At 32.9% G+C, this 24,782-nt stretch overlaps 2 protein-coding genes across 2 annotated transcripts; both read left to right on the forward strand.

Moving 5' to 3' along the window:
* The first annotated feature begins 773 nt into the window (after positions 1-773).
* Positions 774-15,936, forward strand: LOC125069710 (mitochondrial 2-oxoglutarate/malate carrier protein-like). Its single transcript, XM_047679260.1, has 7 exons — positions 774-958; positions 1,549-1,767; positions 10,501-10,594; positions 11,279-11,364; positions 12,140-12,242; positions 12,725-12,843; positions 12,970-15,936. Exons 1-7 carry the CDS (start codon positions 882-884, stop codon positions 13,148-13,150), a joined length of 879 nt encoding a protein of 292 aa, XP_047535216.1. The 5' UTR covers positions 774-881; the 3' UTR covers positions 13,151-15,936.
* A 1,318-nt stretch (positions 15,937-17,254) lies between these two features.
* LOC125069711 (mitochondrial 2-oxoglutarate/malate carrier protein-like) lies at positions 17,255-24,134 on the forward strand. Its single transcript, XM_047679261.1, has 6 exons — positions 17,255-17,311; positions 17,502-17,720; positions 18,007-18,195; positions 18,502-18,604; positions 20,615-20,736; positions 23,852-24,134. The coding sequence occupies exons 1-6, from the start codon at positions 17,289-17,291 to the stop codon at positions 24,030-24,032; spliced, it is 837 nt and encodes a 278-aa protein (XP_047535217.1). The 5' UTR covers positions 17,255-17,288; the 3' UTR covers positions 24,033-24,134.
* The last annotated feature ends 648 nt before the right edge of the window (positions 24,135-24,782 follow it).

Below are 24,782 nucleotides of genomic sequence, written 5' to 3' on the forward strand. Positions count from 1 at the left end.
CATCAACTATCGAGAGACAATCGATTTTCTACCGATAGTTAAGGTGTTAGCCATTGTCGTATCGTGCCTGTACTGTACTATTGATAGTATTGATGGCTCCCCATGAGCTATTTATATCAGCGACACAATCGACAATATTGATTTGCCAATGATTAATTGATTCCAAAACCACCAAAACTAACGTTAGTATCGCTGTTATCAATTACAAACTACCAATTTTTGCGAAACCATTGTTAATATAAAAAAATATAATCAAGATCTTATTTTGTTTTAGTAGTCTTGTAGACATGATAGATTATACCTAAATGTATAAAGCACCATAAGTAGATAGAGCGTTTTATTTATTTATTTCTATTGGTATAGTATGTACTCGATGGTATATTCCTTCGGATACATTATATAGTAAACACCGAAACTTCTGTAGTACCTATTAGTTTTTTATCGAATTGTGTTAGCTAAAAAACCAATTTCTAAATTTGAAATTAGAAAAATGGCTAATTTAACAAATCGTCGTCTCTACGTTCACCCTTTTAGATGATATATTTCTAAAAACGCTCTTAGAACAATCATATCCTTAAAAACACAACTCTAAACAACAAAATTTTGTCATTTTATGACTATACATGTTTTCGTCATAAAAAAAAAGTTGTGCCTTTTATTTTTGAGTAGGGTTACATTTTTAGCAAATGTCAAACAACTTATGTCAATTGTCAGTTGATATTTGACAATCAGATGTTTATATGAAGTTTTAAACCACATAGATGATAGATCGAAATTCCACTGATAGTTCAAGTTATAAGTCATCAAAGACTGGTCGACGCGTACGGCAATTCGTTTTATAACTTAAAATATATATACTGAGTTATTAGTTTAAAATAAAAATGTCTCAGCAAGTTGCTGCACCAAAGGAGCGGTATATACCGAATGGACTTAAATTCGCATTTGGTGGTCTTTCTGGGTATAACATTTTATTTATGTAACCTTGTCCTTTTCACTATCAATGTCAATTTCGTTTTTAAAATAGAACGTTGTTTTTTTTTTGTAATTTTGTTACAAAATAATAGTGATTGCATTGATAGCATAGCAATAACTTGGAAACATATGGGTTATGTATTTTAACGTAATAGATTCCATACTGCTCAGTAATTGAGTGTTAATTGGTAAAGAGTTTCAATGTTGACAACCTCAGACTATGGTTACTGTAAATTATATTAATTACTGCATTCATTATATAATCAATACACAGATAAGGATATTTACTTGTTTTTGCTAATATCAAGTTACAATTAGAAATATAGCTTGAGGAATTATGTCTAAGTAAAAATACAGAGAAAGAAATACATATGTTCTAAGATTAAACATAAATAAAGTCTATTGTTGTGAAAGACATTTTTTTTAAACTTTGTTCAATCAGGCAGTGTCCAAAATTCATCAGCCACAATAATAATAAAAAAAATTAAAACTTATCAATGAAGACCTATGATGAATGATATTCATAATATCATAAGAATAGTACAAATCTGTATTTCCAATATTATGATTTTTCAGCATGGCTGCAACATGTGTAGTGCAGCCATTAGATTTGATAAAAACACGAATGCAGTTGAGTGGAGGTGGTCGAACTTCCTTTGCTGTAGCTGGAGAGATTCTAGCCAGGGAAGGATTCTTCTCCTTGTATGCTGGCCTATCTGCGGGGCTGCTCAGACAGGCCACATATACAACAACACGTCTTGGAATATATAATTGGCTGTTCGATTCATATAAAGAGTAAGTAGTGATAGATTTTATTTCTATACATTATATAATTTTTTTGTAACATGTAGGTACAAGAGGCTACAAGAGTAAGGTTACTTCTACTATAAACATTTGTTAAAATACTGTCATTTTTCCATCAACAATGAGGTCTAAGGTATCTGAGATTATACCGGCAAACTCTCTCTTCAAAATGGATTATAATTTAAATTGATGATTCAATGTGATCAGATATAAAGTCAATAAAATATGGTGTAAAATCAAATCAGATAGTATGTATATTAATTTTATTTTTTTAGTAGTCAATGAAGACAGTACAGGAAATTAGGACAGATAGGAAATTATTTTTAAATCATAAATAAAACTAAGCAGAATGTAAATTGAACTTCAGCTACTTTTTTCTGTGTACATATTGATAAATATTAAAAAAAAAAACATGATTTTCTATAAAAATGACAAAAATCTATGTAAGTATTTTTATTAAGTTAAATACCATAGTAAATTTTTAATATTTACTATAGAAGTAAGGGACAAGTTGGAAACATAATATAATTTTTCACATACTGTATAAATACAGGGAGTAATTTAAAAAAAAAAATGTAATTGTGTTAATTTCATGAATTATGCAATTTTCCGACGATAGATAAGATTCAAGTCGATAACATTAATTGTTTTGAAGATAAGGGATGTGTAAAAAAAATTATGCACATCATGGAAAATATATATCTTTACTCTATTCCAACCATAACAGGAAAAAAGCCTAATAAACAATATTTGCACTGCAAATTGACGCGATATCATTGGTCAACAGCTCGATAAATCTATGATATTCACTATGGATTGGGATATTCCCATTATTATGGCGTTTCGAATGTCAACGAAAGATATATGCTTTAATTTTTTAAGTAAAATTAAAGCGGAAATAAGTAGATATATTAATGTGTACAATATCGCTGAGCTTTTAGCAAATCGCATGAAATGTGTAAATCTAATGTTTGTTTAGCTTTTGTCCTTCTTCCATTGGAAAAAGCTATATATACACACATGCATGATTTTTCTACTAGAACACACGAATAAAATTATTGATGTGTTCTAGTTTTATGGGTGTGGGTATAACCTCCCCAGACGGGATTGCACAAAGCCCTACCGAATGAATTTTAAGTACCATTTCATTTGTTACCTTATTTCTTATAATTTGGAGTCTTTAGTAAAAATAGTTACGTAATTAGTTTATAGTGGTTAGTAACTGATTTCACCAGTAATTTAACTCATAAACATCGATTTGCTCGTGAAATACTAATTTGTTGTTTCGAACAACAGTGACGGGAGATAACGATATTATAAAATATTTATCTATTACGAAATAAAGATACGTCACTAGCTTACTACATCTACATGAATCAGCACTCTCAGATAAATATATACTATCTATGTATATACGAGTACGTAGATATATGGCAAATAAAATTCATAACAAATAACTAATACAGAATTTAACGGTATTTATCTTATTTTTATAAGTGTATAATTAAATTTGAACCTAAGTTGTCATTACACTTTTTTAATCGTCATGGTACAGTATTGAATTGAATTAAATGGTGGTAGGGCTTTGAGCAAACCCGTATGGTAGTACCGTCTACTCATTAGATATTCTGCCGCCAAGCAGCAATACTTGGTATTGTTGTGTTCCGGTATGAAGGGCGAGTAAGCCAGTGTAACTACAGGCACAAGAAACATAACGTCTTTCAAAAGGTTGGTGTCGCATTGGCGAAGTAATGGTTGGTTAATATTTCTAAAAGCGCCAATGTCTATGGGCGGTGGTGACCACTTAAATTCAGGTGGCCTATTAGCCGGTCCGCCTACCTATTACAGAAAAAAAAGTAGAGCTAACTTAGTATTCGATCATAAATATCAATCAAGAATCAGTACTATAAATAATCATCGTGATAACTACGTTATACAATAAATAAAATAAGCTATTAAATTTTTTCTCATTATTGTTAGCTCTGTATTAAACTAACCTACATTTCGCTATGCCAACTAATATCCATGCGATGTTGCAATTGCGTAATTTTAATTAAAACGAGCTATTTTTATTGTCTTCGTTGAATATTTTTAACGAACTGTTATGAAAATATTTTAATTTTCATTGAGATTGTAAATTAGCATTAGCATTAGCAGCCCGTAAATGTCCCACTGCTGGGATAAAGGCCTCCTCTCCCTTTGAGGAGAAGGTTTGGAGCATATTCCACCACGCTGCTCTAATGCGAGTTGGCGGAATACACATGTGGCAGAATTTCGTTGAAATTAGACACATGCAGGTTTCCTCACGATGTTTTCCTTCACCGCCGAGCACGAGATGAATTATAAACACAAATTAAGCACATGACAATTCAGTGGTGCCTGCCTGGGTTTGAACCCGAAATCATCGGTTAAGATGATTGAGATTGTAAATGTCTAGAGGAAAATATCGGTAGATTCGGAGTTATATCCACATTACTACAGTTCGGATTAATGATTTTACGTGTGGTATCCGACACATGTAGTATTCCTCACGATTCTCTTTTCGCTGAGCACGAGATGAATTAGAAACATAAATAAGGCACATGAAAAGTCAGTGAAGCTTGCCCGGTCTGAGCCAGCATCTCCGAAAATGCATCTCTTTGGTTCTTATTTATGTAATGTTAGCAGCTGTTACCAACGCTCTTCGCTGAGCATGAAATAAACTTTAAATTTGAAAATGGAAGGATCAACGAAATTAAAAACAAAAAGAAATAGGCTATAACCATCTACGGATGATCACGCATCGATATGTCAAAGTCTCATACCTTCGGTTCTTTTAGTAATTTTCAGAGTATATTTTAGAGTTACGTTGAGAAATACAAAAACACATACGTTTATATAGATGACTAGTTGTCTCCCGCGGCTTCGCTCTTGTTTTAGGGGTTGGTTGTCATGTGTTAGACAAAAAAGTAACCTATGTCCATCCTTGGAGTTCAAGTTTGCTTCACACCAAATATCGTCAAATTCGGTTCATTGGCTTGGCACTGAAAGAGCGACAGTCAGACAGACAGAGTATCTTTCACATTTATAATTTAGTATAAATTGATCTTTCAACCATTTTTATTTCTATTTAAAATATAATTACCTCAGTATATAGCTTTCCAATCACAGGATGGGTGAAAATAAACAAACAACTTTCATTTGAGGCGATTTGATTGGTCGATATCTTGAATAAATCCATGATATTCATTATGGCCTCAGAATAATTTCGGTTTGAACGTCTAACTATATATAAAATATACTATGAATATAATATAAAAAATAACTGTTTGTAGTCCAAAATATAACAGAGCTATTACCAAATCGCATGGGATATTTAAACGTAAGTTTTGTTTATCTTTACTCCCTTCGCAGTCGAATCTATACTAGTCACTGGACGATATAGGTATTTGCTTATCAATATTTATATTTTGTAATAAATTGCGTGTAATTTACTCACTTTATAGGCTTTAGATATAATCGATTTAAACGTGAATCTTCAATTTATAGCTCTAGATAGCATAATATTTTATCTCTAAGTACTTCACTCGACTCAGCATGTCCACGTAACAATTGTATTTTTTGTCAGAATATTTGTTGTATAAATATAACAAACACGTCATACACGCGTACTCTTCATCCGCAAATAACTCAAATGTGTAAAAATATTTGCCAAAGTATGAATGCAAGAGGCGTGCAATTTTAATATTTGTGCGTTTTTGATATTTGCGTTATTTGCACGTTGTCGTAATCAAACAATTAAGGGTCCCTACCCTTGGTCCGTAGAGTTGAATAGAGCTATCTTATATAAAGTCCGTTAAACTAGCTCCTAAAGGAAATTGCCCTTGCGCGCTCATTGGCGCGTGCCATTGCGCATGATCTTCATTAGTTAAATCATTTCTTAGGATCGTCTTACATGCTGTATTCGTCTCGCATATATAAATCTACCAATGAAGTGCGAGTATTTTACATATATACTATGACCAATAGTGTAAAGGCCAGTGTTTTTATGAACTCGTGTTGTAACCCAAACTACTAATGGCGTTTTTGCAAATGAATATGGAATGCCACGTTATGCGACTTTTTTCGGTACATATGCATCTCGCAGCCGATTAGTTAAATTAGCTTTTCAATACACGGTCCGTATACGTTTAGCCAATACAAATTACGTTCATAATATTAATTAACTTCAGACCGACCTGTAAAAAGGCATAGGTATACTAAAAATGTGCTGAAAGATTTATAAATTTTTCTGTAAACAATAAATCGTATATCTTCTGCGCTGTTATCGCACGACATATTCTGTTAATTAAATACCTAATTAAGATAGTTGCCTGCGATATATACATAAGTATCCAGGAGGGCCAGTATTTTTTCCCGGTTTTTTATGGATAAGTACACCTCCCACTCACATATTCCGCGAAATGGCAATAGTTCGTGTTGTTGTTTCGGTTTGAAGGGTGAGTCAACCACTGTTACTACATGTACAAGGGACATAACATCTTAATTACCAGCGTTGGTGTCTCATTGGTAATATAATGTTAAGTGATCACCACTGCTCATAAAAATCATTTTCCATCAGGTGGCCTATTTGCCAACGTATAATATCTTGCTGAAATATACATTGTGTATTTTAAAACACTATCAATAGTGTCCGAATTGTTCATAAGACCATGAGCTATTGAGGTCATGGGCCTTTAACAATTCTATAAAATACTTTTACTTTTTCAATCGCACGGTACACTTGATCTATATTATAATCCAATCCAAGTAGATCGCAATATTTGATAAAGATAAAGTATATTACTTTAATAGTATCCCCTAATTGTACATCCTGCAACAAAGTCGAAGGTCTATATAAGACGTCTCAAGAATGGATGTGTTAGGAATATAACACTAAAGAATCGGTGAAGAGTAGTAAAATGTATAAATCTAATTGTCTTTATTTATTTATTATCATTAGGACAACCAACAGTAGACACAATATTACATCAACATAAAAAAAAAATACATTTCAAAATTATCTAGGCAAGACTTACAGACAGTCTCACCGTGCACTACCATATTGCACAATTTGTATTGAAAATATAAAATAAATATAAGCAATAATTAGAGATAAGAAGTTATAATAATTTTTTTAACTATTATATAATTAATAAAACCAATAAAATATTCCATAAAATTAGAAATGAGCACAAATAAAATTCTTTAAATATATAGTATTTATAATATTAGCCAGGAAACTATGATAGAGTAGGGTCAATGTCAGAGAGGAGGGTTCGCGAATGCGTTGCATTAACATTTTTTTTTTTAGCATTAGCAGCCTGTAAATTTCCCACTGCTGGGCTAAAGGCCTCCTCTCCCTTTGAGGAGAAGGTTTGGAGCATATTCCACCACGCTGCTCCAATGCGGGTTGGCGGAATACACATGTGGCTGAATTTCGTTGAAATTAGCCATATGCAGGTTTCCTCACGATGTTTTCCTTCACCGCCGAGCACGAGATGAATTATAAACACAAATTAAGTGAATGAAAATTCAGTGGTGCCTGCCTGGGTTTAAACCCGAAATCATCGGTTAAGATGTACGTGTTCTAACCACTGGGCCATCTCGGCTCTTGTTGCATTAACACGATCCCGATTCTCTGATCCGCGTCGAGGACGCCCATCGCAAATAAATTATTGGGTAGGAATTCCATATAACCCCGTTTCACTGCGTGAAAAAAGTGTCTATGGCCGGAGTACCGCACACTGTTGTAATAATCAATAAACAATATGCCTACGCTTCATATAATAATAATAATCATCATTACATAGTAAAAAAAAAGTCTTTAATTTTTACGGGAAATAATGGCTTATTTTCGAAGCGAATATGGCCCTTTACAGCATGTCTTTTAAATGAATATTTTCGAACATATTACAGATTTAAAACGCAGAGACAGCGATGTGTATCGGCTAACGACAGAAAAACTGAACGTTGTAAGACATTCTGTAGTATATTTTGTGGCAGCATTGCTCCCTTGCGATTGCGGGGCGGGTCGCTAATATAGGATAGAGAACGACAGCCGCACAAAACCAACTAAATAGGAATTTTTTTTTGTATCATGGATGAGTATTGCTGTTGACCCTACTGGCCTTTACAGCGTCACCGAACGTTGGGGCGAGTGTTAAGACTCTGCCTTATAGTGAACCCCTTTGGGCTCGAGAGTGACGTTCGTCCTGAGGGTGTCTCCTAGGAGATCGCACCTCGGCTCAGAACGTAGTCGGTGGGGAAAATATGAATTGTGTAGTATGATGTATAAACAACTAACTTACAAAAAATTGTTTAGTTTTAGTGTGTTGCATATGCGGACTGACTAAAAATAGATTGACCGATACAAATGTTAATGCACTCATTTCAATACTAACAAAATCCGCTCTTCAATACCTTAAAATATATAGCCAACGTAATTCTTAGAGATGACTTATTAATTAACGATAAGATAAAACGTGTCGTACGATAATTTTTAAGAACATTTACACATAACATATAGTAGAAAACAATTACAAAGTATTTAATGTTTTTTTTTTTTTAATTGGTTTTGCGCAAACTTAGATTCACCCACTGTTGACATATTCAACGTTCTCTGTTGCTGTTTCTATTTTAAGGTTTATTGAGTCAGTGTTATAAGTATAAGGCACAAGACACAATACAATATATCTCATATTTGTGAATTCATTGACGGTCTAAAGTGTGGTTTACACTTCTTACAATAATACTGTTTATGGATAATTGTGACCTTACTATAAGGTGAATGTGTTTTTTTACATTCTATATAATAATTTATGTAAAAAAGAAAAACTAAAAAACTAATAACGTCACAATAAAAAAGAATAATAAAATTTTGTAAAAATCTATAATCAACTAATCAGAGTATTACAGAGTAGCTTTTGATTTTTTTCGTTAAAATATTATACGTAGTTTTAAAAAAAAACTATACGTCGCTGATTTTTTTTTGTACATTCTGTGCATATAACGTTTTATTAGTTAAATTTAATTCAAAAATATAAATACAAAATTGAATATGCCTTAAAAATATAGTTAATTTTGGTATCTGTAATTCGAATCTTTTAAATATAATGAAATCCCATTCGTGTTGATATAACATTAACGTCACAAGACGAAAATTCGAAAGATAAACTATCGACCTCTTGTTTTGTTAGTCGAAAATATTGCAAAATACAAATCTGATAGCGTGACACTAAGAACGTCTGTATAACCATAAATATATAATAATAACTGAACAAAATTGGATGTTTTACTTAGTCTGTTCCTGTGAAATGCTGGAGAAGAATCGTCACGCTATATTACGAAACCAAATAATATGAACAAAAATCAGACGTAGGATCAATGACTACGTTTTTTCCGAGGCAAGGAATTTGACATTCTGCCAATATTTCAACACAGGATGCTACTGTGATATGACCTTGACCGAAAACCACAATAACTTTTATTGGGCCGTAATCCGAATTCGAAACTCGTAACAAGTTAAAGACTAGGTAGACGAAGCTGTTAAAAGGTTGTGTGTGTCATCTAATTGATTCCCGTACTGGGCAACGCATGTCACAGCATGTCTCCCTACCCAGGCTTTTAGTAGTCTTTCGTATATTCGTCTGACCTTGAACGACATTTGTAGGCCTTAAATAGGCCTACACAGCCGACGACAATTTTTTGTGTAGGTGAAGGTATTGATCCTCTTTTCATATAATTATAGCTGATCGGACTATAAAAATGAATGAATAGAAGTGCATCTGTTTTGCGTAGATACCTGTAATTGTACAGGATAGATGACAATCTATCTCCTATGCAATTAGCTAGTCTCCCTTAAGCCGTCCGAATTTTGCCAAAATTGTTAAAGATATCATCGTCGAAGAAGATGGCATAGACTGTGAAAATTGTGGAATTCGTTTTGATTATATTTACACACATAGGTATATTACAAATAGTAGCCGGAGCGAAAAAGCCGGTCTATATGATGATTACTTTTGAGTTCTTACGATTGATCTTGAGCTTAGTTACGATTATACTACATACATATTATTACAACAGATTCAATCCTCATAGACAATGAGATTTAGACAGAGACAATTTTTCTACTTTTTACTAATTGTTACGTTTCCAACACGGTTCTTCCGTAGACTCTTAATTCTAAACCTTTTTTAAATCTAGCCCTTTCTAGTTCTAGATCAAAGCTAGATAAAAAAGTCGTTGTTTAATTTTATTATTCATTGGTGAGTAATTCTGTTCTACTGATGTGGTAGATATTAGTAGATGACATTTCCTTGCCCTTTCATGAGTAGGACACTATTGTGTGATATTATTAATTGTGTGATAAATATTATCATACTAAACATTTGTTTAGCAAACTCTGTTGGTATGCATACGACTTTATTGTCTATACCTACTAATATTATAAATTCGAAAGTAACTCTGTCTGTAACCTCTTCACGCGAAAATCGCTGAACCGATTTAAATTAAATTTACTATTAGTTACATCCTTGCCTTGATGTCGCTGAGGTTCAAAAAACATTATCTTTAGAAAAATCGATGGCGATTCTTTTGTATCGTTTCAATACTAATCAAAAATTAGTTACGAGTCCATAGGAAGAATTGTTCGAGCTTTTTCATACTTTCTTAAATTATATTTATCAATTCTTATCATTGTTTCAGACGTAATGCCGGTGCTGCACCTGGCTTCGGTACCAAGACACTCTTAGGTGTCACAGCCGGATCTGTAGGTGCATTCGTCGGCACCCCAGCTGAGGTAAATCATCATTGATTCAGTTCCTCTTACACTGTAAGGTCGACGCATTGAACTTTACTTTTCCATTCATCTTTATTGCTATCTTAACCTCATTCCCCTTATTGGCTGCCACTTCACTCTCTGGAGGCCCTGGATTAAAAACCCGAATAGCTTATTCTACTATGTTTGAAAAAGTATTTCAAAATGTTGATTTTCCTAATAAAGAGCCACAAAAATATATTTCGGCAAAATAAACACGCTTTCTTGCCATCAAAGGTATAAAATTTAATTGAATTAAATTTTTTATTCACGCAAAAACGATGTCAGTTTTTGGTGACGTCATATTGGTAAAAACAATAATCGTATATATACGACCGCTATAAATATTCGATGATTTTTGAGAAAATAATGAATTACAATCGCAATATGATAAAACAATGATGTGCAAATATGAAAATGTGAAAATATAAGGTTTGTTTATGTTAACTCCTCCTGCCATTGGAATAGACTTTAGATACAATGTTCTCAAATTTGATTTTGAATTTATAATTTCATCACGTGTAAAGAAATATTTAAAAATTAAATCACGTAAATATTACAAAAGAAAACATACTTAAAAATGCGAAACCAAGTTTTTTTTTATTTAGTTTAGTATTAATAAATGTATCTGATTAATTAAAAATTTTCGAAAAAAAATGTTTCCAGGTAGCGCTCATTCGCATGACAGCCGACGGAAGACTACCAATGGAGCAACGGAGAAACTATAAGAATGTTTTAGATGCGTTATTGAGGTAAGCCTTATTCTAATCCATTAGATACATGCATACAAACATAGAAACTGCGCAAATTGTTTTGTAATTTATGTATATTACGTCACATATGATTGCTTCAATGTTGCACGCTGGACATGACTAGCAATGCAATGCAAAACAAATGGAAATAAAAAAAAACTAATGTAAATAAACTTAAAGGATTTTTTTCAGGAGACGATATATTTATTTCAATTTTACACAAACTACAAGCACAAGGGACGTAACATAGTAACTCCCAAGGTTGTTGGCACATTGGTTATGTAATATTTATACGGCGTTATTGTCTATGGACAGTGGTGACCACTTACCATTGCCGAGCCGATTTGGCGTTCCGCCCAGCTATGCCATGAAAAAAATACTTAAATATTCAAAATTATTATCTATTTAAATGTACACCCATACCTTCCTTGTCTTTTTGTTCAATGCCTATAAATTCTGACTGCATTGTTGGTCTTGTGCCTTGTATCAAGATCGCAGATCCTTGGTTCAAATCCGAATCGGGCCAGTAAAAAAATATTAGATTTTTCTAACAAAATCAGTAACAGCTCGTTGTTTAGAATTTTCAAGTGTATAAACTCTTGTGCCTCAAAAAGCCGTTAAGCACGTTAAGCCGTTGATCCTGCGCCTGATATCTTTCCTATCGTTGGATTTGGCGTCCCATCGGATTATGACAGAAGTTTCCTGGAGGTAGTTGGAAATCAGTCAAGAGGCCATCATTATTATTTTCCTGACGGATGCAATAACTCGTGTACAGGATAATCCGCGAGGAAGGTGTTCTGAAGCTGTGGCGTGGCGCGACGCCCACCGTCGGGCGCGCCATGGTCGTCAACGCGGCGCAGCTCAGCACCTACTCGCAGGTATTGCTCTATATAACACACATGACATACATACACATATATAATATATACCTACCGGGTCCAATCTAAACAAACAAGGGTCCCCATTCAAATATACACGAATATTCATCAAAATCGGTCCTATCGTTCAGGAAAAAATTATTTACATACAATTCATACAGTTCCATATATATGCACACTTTTAGACTGAAAAACAAACATTTCAAAAAATATTCTAAGTTTTGCCGGCTAGAAAAGTTGGAATTCTCGGCTTTTCTCTGCTACATAATTCATAAGCCTCTTCTTGAATCATTGTTTATTGATGAATACCGTAATAAAATTCTTTGGGTAGTTTAAAAGATCTAAGCGTACAGTCTTTATTTTCTACTAATAACTTAAAATTTAGCCATAATTAAACGATTTAACTAAGCGTTTACTCTTTAAATATATGTTTTAGTTGATTTGCCATTTCTTGTGTTAAAATGTCTCATACATTTCCTCAGGCAAGAGAGGTTTTCGTGAAATACGTACCCGACGGCATATTCCTACACTTTTGCGCGTCAATGGTGTCTGGTCTGGTGACCACCATCGCCTCCATGCCCGTTGACATCATTAAGACCAGGTAACATATTATTTATAATCATTTTATTATTTAACTTTAATTTTCCCTTAATTTAAAAAAAAAGATTGTGTCTTAGAAAATACTTTTTTGAAAAATATAATTCATTAAAAAAAAACTCGATCACAGAATCCAAAACGCAGCCAAAGGTCAGTCACAGATGGCGGTAGTGACGAGCCTGTTAAAGAACGAGGGCGTCCTATCCCTGTGGAAGGGCTTCCTGCCGTACTACGCGCGCCTCGGCCCGCACACGGTCCTCACCTTCATATTCCTCGAACAGATGAACACAGCATTCTTCAAATACACGTAAAGTGTTCGAGTGAAAATATGAAATCAAAGCTACCGTGATAAGTTTATGATAAATTTCGACATGTATGATTTTATTGTTGGTCTTAGTTGTTAGTTGGACGTGGCTCTTGAAATAGGTCGCGAACTATATTGCATGTCGTATATGTTTGGGCACAGGATGGACTTCATTATATAAAGAATAGTCTACGGCATTAAAAACTGTTATTTACTAATATAAACGCACGGGAGACATTCGACCATAGATCTAAAGATTGTCAGAGAGAACAACAATTATTTGAAAGTGTAATTTGGAAAGATCTATTAATATTTTTAAAGTCATATAATATAATATTAGTAATATGGTCCACCAATATATATCACAATCAAAATATAATTTATTCGAGTATCAGTACTCGCAAGAGTGCGAGCAAATTTACATGATTTAATTAAATTCAACCACCGGTTCGGAGTGTAGATTTTACAGAGAAGGACCTGCGAGAAATTCAGTAGTTACACTGTTCCGAAAATCATTTACATAGATTTTATTAAATACAATAATTGAATTGTTATTCATCACGCATGGAAATTATCGATAGGGGACCATATGCTATCGCACATATGCATACACACCACTCAATATCAGTGGTCAACATTTGCCTGACTGCACCTTTTCAATCAATAAAAATAATTATAATACAGTTAAGTTTGGTTGATGAAAGTAAATGATTTTATAATCCGTGTCAATGATATATTTTGAATTAATATAGTCTGACTGCCTATTTGTTTAATCTACGTCCGATGAAAAAAAAAAAGATGAGCTTGAAGTTTTTGTAAAAATGAAGCTTTTTTAACGTTTTTGTATACTATATTTATAAATATCGCTTTTAGATACAATTTTGTTGAATTTTTTTAAACATTTTGCACTTTAATCGTTTATGTAGAACTATGTTTACAATTTTAAATAATCTACATTTATGTAACAGATAATAAATATATTAATTTACTTTTTATTTAATTATTAATATGTTTTATTGCTTAAGTTTTAGCAACAGATTAAAAATATGTAAGGCACAAAAAAATTAGATGTTTTTAAAGATTTTTAAATAAAACTTTATCTAAGATATATTTTCAACTGCCAACCTTGAAAGACAAAAAAATGTGATTCAATTTTAAACCAAACCACCACATACCAAACGACAACACTTAAGATATTTTTTTACTTGCAACTTTGCTATTAACAATTAAATTATATATATTCAATATTAATATAAGCTTAGTGTAATGTGAACTTTCGTATTTAATTTGTCTATCATGAAAATTCACTGTCACGTAAATGTCACAGCAATAAAATCTCGTTTTTTATTTAAAAAAAAAAAAAAAAAACATTTTTCAAATAATTTCAGCACAAACATAGGTTTATGAGTGATTTAGAGTGCCAAATATAAAAAAAAAAAAATGCTTGTTTGGTTTTTTATATTAATTTGCTGCTAAGTACAAAATAGTTTTAGATCATCAGCTTTTATGAAATTATTTTATATATTTACACAATTTTCTTTAGGTATTGTACAAAGTCCAGTTTGGACTCTAAACGATAAAAAAAATATATTTTTTCAAACAACAGGTTACTTAACATCAAAATTATTCTTATAATTCCTTCTTGCAACTGTGTTCAGATGAATTTATAGTTTTTGAACTGTTTATTGTTATATTTTTTTGTCGTCTTTTTGTATGGTATCTGTGACTTGTTAGCGCGCCTTTTTGCATTTTTTTTTTAATTAATGTAGGTATATACTTTTATAGCAAGCATTTTTTGTTTCTTTTTGTTGATTGTATAAGAATACTAGTGCTAAAACCCAATTTTTGAGGCAACATTTAAATACATAACACATGTACATCTTTTAAAACGTCTCTTCAATTAGACGAATCTCTTTAATTTGCTGTTTCTCTTAAAAAACTGTTTTGATATTTAAAAATACATGTATCTCTTTATAACATCTATTTTATTATACTTCTAGGGAAGCTTCCATTTGCGCAATATATATTTGTATTGTTTGAATATGAATTGTGGTCATATATACGATTAAACTTAACATACCTATTTGACAGGAATTTCTTACCTTTTTACCATAGACACGACTAAGAGATATTTTTAGTCTGTCACTACTTATAGTCCCATTGGCTACAACAGGACCAATATCATTATATTTAAATTCTTCTATTTGTGTTCATTTATCACAACGAAGAGCTAGATAAGCAAAAGCATTGTCCTAATTAAAAAAAGAAAAAATCTATAAAATTTTGTGTTCTAAAAATATTTTTTATAAATAATCCTTGGTAAAATTATATATTCATTCGTTTTGATTTTTTTTTTTTATAATTGTGTCTATATTTTTAAATACTGCGTAAATGTATCACTTTTTTGTTGTTCGTTGTTTGTTTGATCAAATAATTGGTATATAAAATATGTAAAAATATTTGATTAGATTAAGTTTGGACTGAATTTAAATCGAACTAAAAGTCGATAAGTGTACTGAAATAAGTACTAATTTATTACGTCATTTGATATATTTGTGCAAATGAACCAAATATAACCGAATCGGTCCATAAGTGATGCTAAGTGAAGTGTCGCCATAAGAATGATACATCACTGTTTCCTAAAATATGCACGTCGTAACGTGGCTATTGTAACGTATGAGCCGCTAATGTATGTTAGATAAGCATAAATTAAACGAATATATTTTTATAGAGGCAGTTGTATGTGACTAACTTAAGAGAATGTTGCTATATTAAAGTTTGTTATGAAAAATATATTTTGATTTCATTTGTTGTTATTTCCCGCTAATATCAAGATAAATTTAATTCGTCCAAACTAGAATAATGATATGTGTACTTATTTTTCGTACTTACGTACATATGGTTTTTTCAATCCAATGATATTTTTGAGGGAATTGACCGATAATAACTGTTTCATCTCATACCATATAACCGCTTTCAAGATTATCTTCGAAAGGAATTAACTCAAGTGCAGATTTATACTGTTATTTTGAACTTACTAGTGTAATAATGATGATGACGTCCTAACCGACACGACCTGAAAAACTTATATACGGAACCAACGGCTTTACTCGTTCTGAGGCACGGGAATGTACACACTTCCGACTTCCAGATCTGGGGTTCGAACTTAGAACCCAGGGCTCTGCAGCCTTGTGTCTAACCGCTACACCAACGAGGCAGTCAAGTGTTATAATAATAAACAAGCGAATAAAATGATTTATTGTTTTACGGTTGGCAGAGATTGAAAATTAGCATTTAATAATATAAAACATTGAACAGAATCGGTTATGCAAACTTTTCAGATGGATGCGGTCAGTCTTCTACTCTCTTTGGCCATTTGTTGGAATATTTGGTGTTATATTATATCAAGCTAAAAATTCCAGGTTGAATAGACGTAGGTATAAAATACGTCATTTAAAACTAAAGTCTGAAATTAAAATAATCATAAAATTTATTTGTTTTTTCAATAAAATAATCGGTATGGGTGGTGTATTTTGTTATTTATCAGTGGTGACCTAAGATGTAATATCCCTGTTGCCATTGCTTTTTTATGATCACTAAGGGTCGGCGCACATTTTAAAATGCACTTTAATCATTGTCTAAATACCCACTTTAGATACTCTCAATGGTCAGGTATATTTTATTGTCTAATTTATACAATTTTAATTAACGATTCGTCACACTCACATGAGAACCGAACCTTTAAACCGGATCTCAATAATAGCGTTTTTTTCTTAGTAAAAATTCTAAAATCTGATAGATAACAAATAGCTTATAAGACTGTATAAGCAATATAGATCAATAGCCAATTAAACATAGTACATACTACTGTAAGTATATGACGAGAGGTCATTGTCAGTAATTGTCAACCTAATAAAAAAAGTGAATGTTTCAAATCTGACAGAAATGAAACAAGGATATAAATTAGAAAGTCAAAATTCATACTTTAATTTAAATAATTAAAAATGTTTATACGTTCTTAATAAAGTTACTATAAATAAAATTATTTAAAAAAAAAATATAAAGTCATTAAATAAGTTAATCATGGTCAAGGTATGTCTCAAAAAGCAGGACGGACAAAGAAGGACGCGCCATGGCATATTGCAATGGTGTTGGGAGGATTTTCTGGGTACTATTTCTATTATATTTCAAAGTAAAGTAAAATAAGTATTGTTATTTTAAAGTAAAGTAAAAATCTTTCTATGTCCTGCTGGACTCCTTTAATAAGCTGAGATACTATATACATTGAAGTGAGAATTATAACACGTGAACATTATTGCTTAAACTACATCAATTTAAATATTTTAAATTATTTTTAGTATGGTAGCGACAACAATTGTACATCCTTTAGACCTGATTAAAGTGCGTCTACAATTGATCTCTCGATATTGTACCACAAGAGAAATGGCGCGGCAAATAGTACGTTGCAGAGGGTTCAAGGCGTTGTACGCTGGTCTCTCTGCTGGATTATTGAGGCAGATAACCAACACCACAACTAGACTTGGTGTTTATCATGCGCTCTATAATGTACACTACAGGTATTGATTTTTAATTTATAATTCCTATATTGTGTACCAATCTTGAGTATGGCGTTTGGCTTATACTTACAAAGTTATGTATGTATTAAAAGTATTGATTTAACATTTGTAATACCCTAAAAGTTGTCTAAAAGTGCTGCACTAAAAAAAAAATATTTTATATGAATAACTTGAGATCATCTTAATAGTCCGCTCAAATAATACCTAGGCTTAATTACGCAAAAAAAAATGCTTCAACTAAATATTGGCTATGATATTACCCTCAAATATTTTTATTTTCCTGCAGGAAATATGAAAGATATCCAGTTATTTATGAAAAGATCACGATTGGTATAACTGCAGGGTTAGCGGGAGCTCTAGCAGGACACCCCTCGGAAGTGGTTTTAGTGAGATTAATGGCAGACGGACCTTTGGAGCCTTGTATAGCCTGTAGCTGTCCGAAAATATACAGGGGCACTTTTCACGCTCTTCAAAAGTTTGTATTCTTTATAGTACATGAAGTTTTCAAGGTATTCTGTAAAAGCAGTGTCGAATTTATCAAAAAAGATTGACAAACTTAAACTAAACAGATTAAAGGAATTAATTGTCTTAATAGCGTATAAATAACTTTTCAATTCATAAAACGAATCAAGCTGGTCCCGCCGTATCCGTGCACAGATAAACGAAAACTAATAAAAAAAAAATGTTATATACATTGTCTGTCACGATTGACTTTTAAAAAATAGGTATTAGTTCTAATTATACTAATTCGACGGCTAATTTAATAATCTTATTAATGCAGAATATGTAAAGAAGAAGGTATGCGTGCCTTGTGGCGTGGGGGGACATTGACCCTCGGAAGGTCAGTCCTGGTCAGCGTTGGGCAAATAGGGAGTTATTCACAGGTAAATAAATAATTACTAGTATAGGCAAGGTTTACTTAGAACCAATAATTGGTTATTTAATTATTAAAAACACACAAATACCATAATCCTCTTACGATTTGAAGAAGTCTTAGAATCATTCGAAATAAAGATCTATTTATTTGTTAGCCGGTCATTTATATATATTAAATAAAAATATACATCAAAATAAAAAAGCCTGAGGAACCCTTCATATGACATGCAGGATTCCTCACGCTCTTTTCTTTCATCGCCGAGCACAAGGCAAATAATATAAATAAATCATAAAAACATCGGTTGTACATTGTTGGTTTGGAACCTGGTGTTACGTATCAACTTTATTTTTTAACGACAAATGAGAAAAAATGTATATATTTTTTTAATTTATTTATTAATTATAGTAAAACTTACGGGCTTATAAATTCTTAGTAATTTTTAGATCGTATAGTTATTAGTACATGAACAAAATAAAATCTATTAAAGTTCTTTGGTAAGCGTGTCAGCTTGAATAGGTGAGTACCCAAATCATATATTTATCTGAAGTCTGATGTAGCTAAACCATTAGAAAACAAACAGTGATTTCAGTACACGTTGCACAAAATTAATACACATTTTTTAAATAAAATAAACAAGCCTTGTCCCTTTCTTTCAACCGTATAAAATGTTGTCGTTCTCAAACTAGATACGAGTAGGATTAGAGTTTGACAACTATGACGAATTGTTTGGAGCAATTGTTCCTACGATTGAAACGATAAGCTATAGCCTTAGAGGCCTTCCTCGATTAACGGGCTATTAAACAACAATATTATTTCCACGTTACAAGATTAAATTGTACGTATCGCCGATTAGGAATGTAATCAAAAGACCGACAATCAATTCATTATTCACCGTTTTCTCAAATTAAATACAATTAAATTAATATGCCTCCTAGGGAAATTAACGTATACGAACGCCAAGTTTTTTTTTATAATTTAATATATTCTACTTATAAATAGTTGTCGCCTACTGCTTCGCTGTCGTTTTAAGGGTTAGTCGCTAGGTGTAAGGTTAGTAGCTTATGTCTTTTCCTGGCGTTCAATCTTGATTCATAACAAATTTAATTAAATTCGGTTCCGTTGCTTGCCCGTGAAAACGCAACAGATAGACGGAATTACTTTGGCATTTTTATAACATTGGTATGGACAGTATCTCGGACAGTGGTTAGTAAGATTTATTTATTTATTTGGTAATCCGGCAACTTACATACGTAACTTAATACACGACGTATTATTTTACTCGTAACCAAAACCAAAATAGGATTACACAATTAGTTTAAATAAATAAGATTAGCGCATTCAACCATATTAATTCTCCAGCTTTATCAATAGAGTAGAGCAATGCCGTTAAATTTGTATTATAATTTTAGTTTTAGTGATTATAATTATTATTGAAAGAATAAATGATAGAGAAACAGCCTGTTTGTGTTCCACTACTGGGCAAAGGCCTTTCACCCTTTTGAGGAGAAGGTTTGGAGCTTATCTTATGCTGCTTCAGTGTACAGATTCTTATCCGCCACATGAAGGGAGCACTAGATGAATTATAAATAAAAATTAAGCACATTTATTCAGTGGTGCTTGCCCCGTGTTTGTACTCAGAACCAGCGGTTAAAATTTATATCAATGATAGGTGGCAAAGCAGGCGGCTCATCTGATGGAAAGTGACTACCAACGCCCATGGACATCTGCAACACCACTGGGCCATCACTATTTACTTCGGTATAAGCTACTTAAACGGTAATGAAATATGTATTTAAAGTTATGACACTTGAGACTCGATGGGTTTTTAATAGAATAATGACCAAACGTTACCTTGGAATATTCGTTATATACCTACATATACAATTGTAATATTTACCCGTTACGAAGATTACCTGGAACAAACAGACATCCAGTAAAACATAAATAATTATAATTCTTGCTTACTTTTTTGTTTAGATTTTTAATCATCAGAATGATATTAAATTTGACGCCTTAGGTTCGAGAAAAATTCCGAGAAAGAAACCTGGCGAAGGGTCTGTCTCTGCACATATATACTTCGTTTGTCTCCAGCTTCCTGACGGCCGTCTTCTCCTTACCAATTGATCTCGTTAAGACTAGGTAATTATAACATATAATCATAACTTTTTACCAGTATTATTATTTTAACAAAATCATAACCATATTACAGCATAGTTGCAATTGCGGCTTTACTGTTATTGATAAAACTTTACATAGATAAAATTAGCACACAAAACGTCACCACCGATTTACCTCCTTGAGGAGTGAATTAGAAAAGTACCCTATGTCGTTCCCCTTTTTTTCTCGCTGGAAAAACGCGGTCCGCACTTCCACGAATGGATGTGGGGGGAGGGGGGTATTTGGGACTCGCCGGTGCCCTGGACGCCGAGTGCACCCCGGAACACCGGAATACGAACTAAAAACCAGCGGGACCCTCTCCGTCTTCGGCGGCCACGGGATCGCTTACGTATGCTACCGTGACGATCCTATGTCGTTCCCTTACTGAAATTACCTCAATACCAAATTGTATCAACTCAACTCAACTCAACTCAAATTCCTTTATTCAATATAGAAGAATTACACTTTCTTATTGATTGTCAAGTTAAACACTACCACCGGTTCGGAAAAGAAAACACCCTGACCTGAGAAGAACCGGCGAAAGAAACTCAGCGGGACTTTTTTTTTTTTTTTACGTCAAATTAATTATATACATAATTATATATGAGTAGAAACAGCCAGGAGGCGATCGTTTCATTCCCAAGGTGTGCTATCAAACATAAACTCACTAATTGTATAGTAACCTTTCGCACACAAGCGTTCCTTAACAATTTTTTTAAATTTCGCAACAGAAGCATTTTGAACGCTTTCTGGGATCCTGTTGTAGAAGCGTATACATTGCCCCACAAAAGAGTTACTGACTCTATGCAGTCGAGTAACAGGAGTAACAAGATTGTGTTTGTTCCTTGTACCAACGTTATGAGAATCACATTTTCTCATAAAAACATTAATATTTTTCCGTACATACAAAACATTACAGAATATATATTGAGAAGCAACAGTCAATATCTTAATTTCTTTAAATTTATACCTCAAAGATTCCTTGGCTCCCAGGTTATAGATTGCGCGAATAGCCCTCTTCTGCAGCACAAATATAGTATGGATAGCGGCTGCGTTACCCCAAAGCATAATACCGTACGACATTATACTGTGAAAGTAACTGAAATAAACTAGGCGAGCCATACGGCTCGCCTAGTTTATTTCAGTTACTTTACTGGTTATTATTTACCGATGTTGATACCAACATCGGTAAATAATCTAATTTTTTTGACCGCAAATGCCGCAGAACTCAGTCTACCCGCCAATCCGTTTATATGGGGGAGCCACTGTAATTTGGCATCAAGAGTAAGGCCAAGAAATTCAGTTGTTTCAACTGGATCCATCGATTCCCCATTGATAAGTACATCGGGTTTTACATTTTGCACGTTTGGTGTGCTAAATTTTACAATTTTAGTTTTTTTATTATTCAGCCTAAGATTATTTACGCTAAACCAGTGTACTATATCAGACATAGCATTGTTTACATCGTCATACTGTACCTGTTTCCTATTAATTTTAAAAACCAAAGAGGTATCATCAGCAAACAATACTATATCATGTTTGTTCCCAACAAGAAAGGGCAAGTCATTAATATATATGAGGAATAGAAAAGGTCCAAGAATTGATCCTTGTGGGACCCCCATACCAACTAAGACCCCAGGAGACCTTGTCCCTTTAACGTCAACCCTCTGAATTCTATTGTTAAGATAAGAAGTCAGAAGGTCGAGTGCACATTCTCTAATTCCATAGTGATATAGTTTCCTGACCAGAGTTTCATGTTGAACACAATCAAAGGCTTTGGATAAGTCGCAGAAAATCCCTAAGGCATCCTGCGACCCAGGCTTCATAGATATTTCTTATTAGTTCGATACCTGCGTCGGTAGTCGAGCGACCCCAATATCGGTTCAGCGGATTAGAGTTTTGCATTTATAAGATTGGTATTGATTGTAAGCTCGTTTATCTCGCCAGAGGACCTATACTAGAGTACCTATACTAGTAGTCGCTTATTTGTCGAATTCACACATAGATATATTGATAAGACACGTGGGATAAATAAGGCTCAGCTGGGCGATACCTTGTTAATATGACAATAAAAACATCTATATGTCAAAGAGCGTCATTATTTTTTAACTGTTGTCGTTCGCGATATTTACGTCAACTTTTAATGATTTATATTAAATATGTATATTTTTGAGTGATATAGGGTATAAATTATATTTATTTTTAATAATTTTCTTTATTAATAAACTGCACCTGTGTGAAACTTTACTTGATATACAACCGTCGTCAAGTTACAACCCGCTCATTAGGTATTCTACCGCCAAGCAGCAGTACTCAGTACTGTTGTGTTCCGGCTTGAGAGGAGAGGCTCACTCAGTGTACTACAGGCACAAGGGACATAACATATTAGTTCAAAAGGTCGGTGGCGCATTGGCGATGTAAGGAATGGTTAATATGTCTGACAGCGTCATGTCTTACCATCAGGCCCATTTGCTCATCCGTCTACCTATATCATAAGAGAAGAAGCCAGGGCGATGTCTAGTACTATATAAAATATTATCTATCCACACTTTTTTCCATACAAACTGTGTCAAATTTCATACTCCTCCGTCTGCGTGGAATAATTACTGTTGCCAAATGTCTATAGGCGCCTCATATCATTGTTCTTTTTTGTCATATAAAGTTGTTTTTTTTTGTCTATTTAGTAGTGCCAAGCTACATAACCGTATTAAAGATTTGTTTTAGCCTCACTCAAAAAATACTTTCAGAACTGAAAACTACAAATGGTCTTGTAGTACAGCACTATTTTATCTATAAAATACAATATAAGTCTGATTTATTTAATCTTTATTTAATATATGAGTTACATTTATAGGTTTTTACCTATTTAGAGATCTATCCACCTAATAGGAGGTAATCGAGATTTGTATCGCCTTCTCTACATGCTTTTTACACAAACTCATGAAAACAGATTCAGCGCAGACGTGGCTCAGATAATCAGGGCTACATTCTCATTTATATATTCTTTATATAATTATCTACCCCAAGGTTCTATTATTACATAATTATAGAACATACCAATAATTTAAAAGTGTATACATAACTTATAATATTTTAGATACCAAGTGAAACGCAGAGGGATAAAACTGTCGGAGATATTTTCTGATATTCTCCATAAAAAAGGAATATGGTATTTCTGGAAAGGTTTCGTGCCCTACTACGTGAGGATGGCAATACATACCACGGTGTCGTTGCTGATATTCGACAAGATCTACACAAAATATGACACACTACAATAAAAACACGCTAACCTCAAATAAAAAGTTTAGAATTACATCGACCTCAATTATTACAAATTATTCTCCTGAAACGTACTTGTATATTGATTGATAAAAATTACTTTAAAATAATTATATAAAGGACGTTACTGTAACTAAATAGTGTAATGCATTTATTTTAAATAATTTAAGTAAAATAATAAACAATGTAAAATGAACTTACTTTAATTTATCGATGGGTTCGTTCTAGTAAACTGTCCCTTTTCTATAGGCCCGTATTTAGGGGTGGTTATTCGGTTCTAATACAGCTAGAAAAATATAAGTTCGAGTGTTTATTCAGTATAATACATACATATGTAAATATATTAAAATACAGGAATTTATATTGAAAGTGTTCTTCTATTTTATTTTATTGGAACCTATGGAAAAAATAATAATAATAGGTATATGACTAATATGACTGAACATATATATATTTGAAAATATTGGTAAATAATTAGAGGCCTTCGCTTTTTTGTTTTTTGTTGCCCCGGGGCCGCCAGACTTCTAAATCTAATCTTGGTCTTCGACCCATAAACTCCACTTCGTTGATCCTTTTCCGGATGGAAGGACAGAAATTAAAAGAAAACAATAAAAACACTTTAATCCCTTTTAATTGTTTCATACCTGTGGCCCATTTGCCCACCCGCCTGCCTTTATCAGGTCAGACAGACGGGCAAATGAGCTACCTTATGGTAAGTGGTCATCTCCGCCCATATATATTGGCGCTGT

This window comes from Vanessa atalanta, chromosome 16, assembly GCF_905147765.1.
Source record: "Vanessa atalanta chromosome 16, ilVanAtal1.2, whole genome shotgun sequence".
NCBI lineage: Eukaryota > Metazoa > Arthropoda > Insecta > Lepidoptera > Nymphalidae > Vanessa > Vanessa atalanta.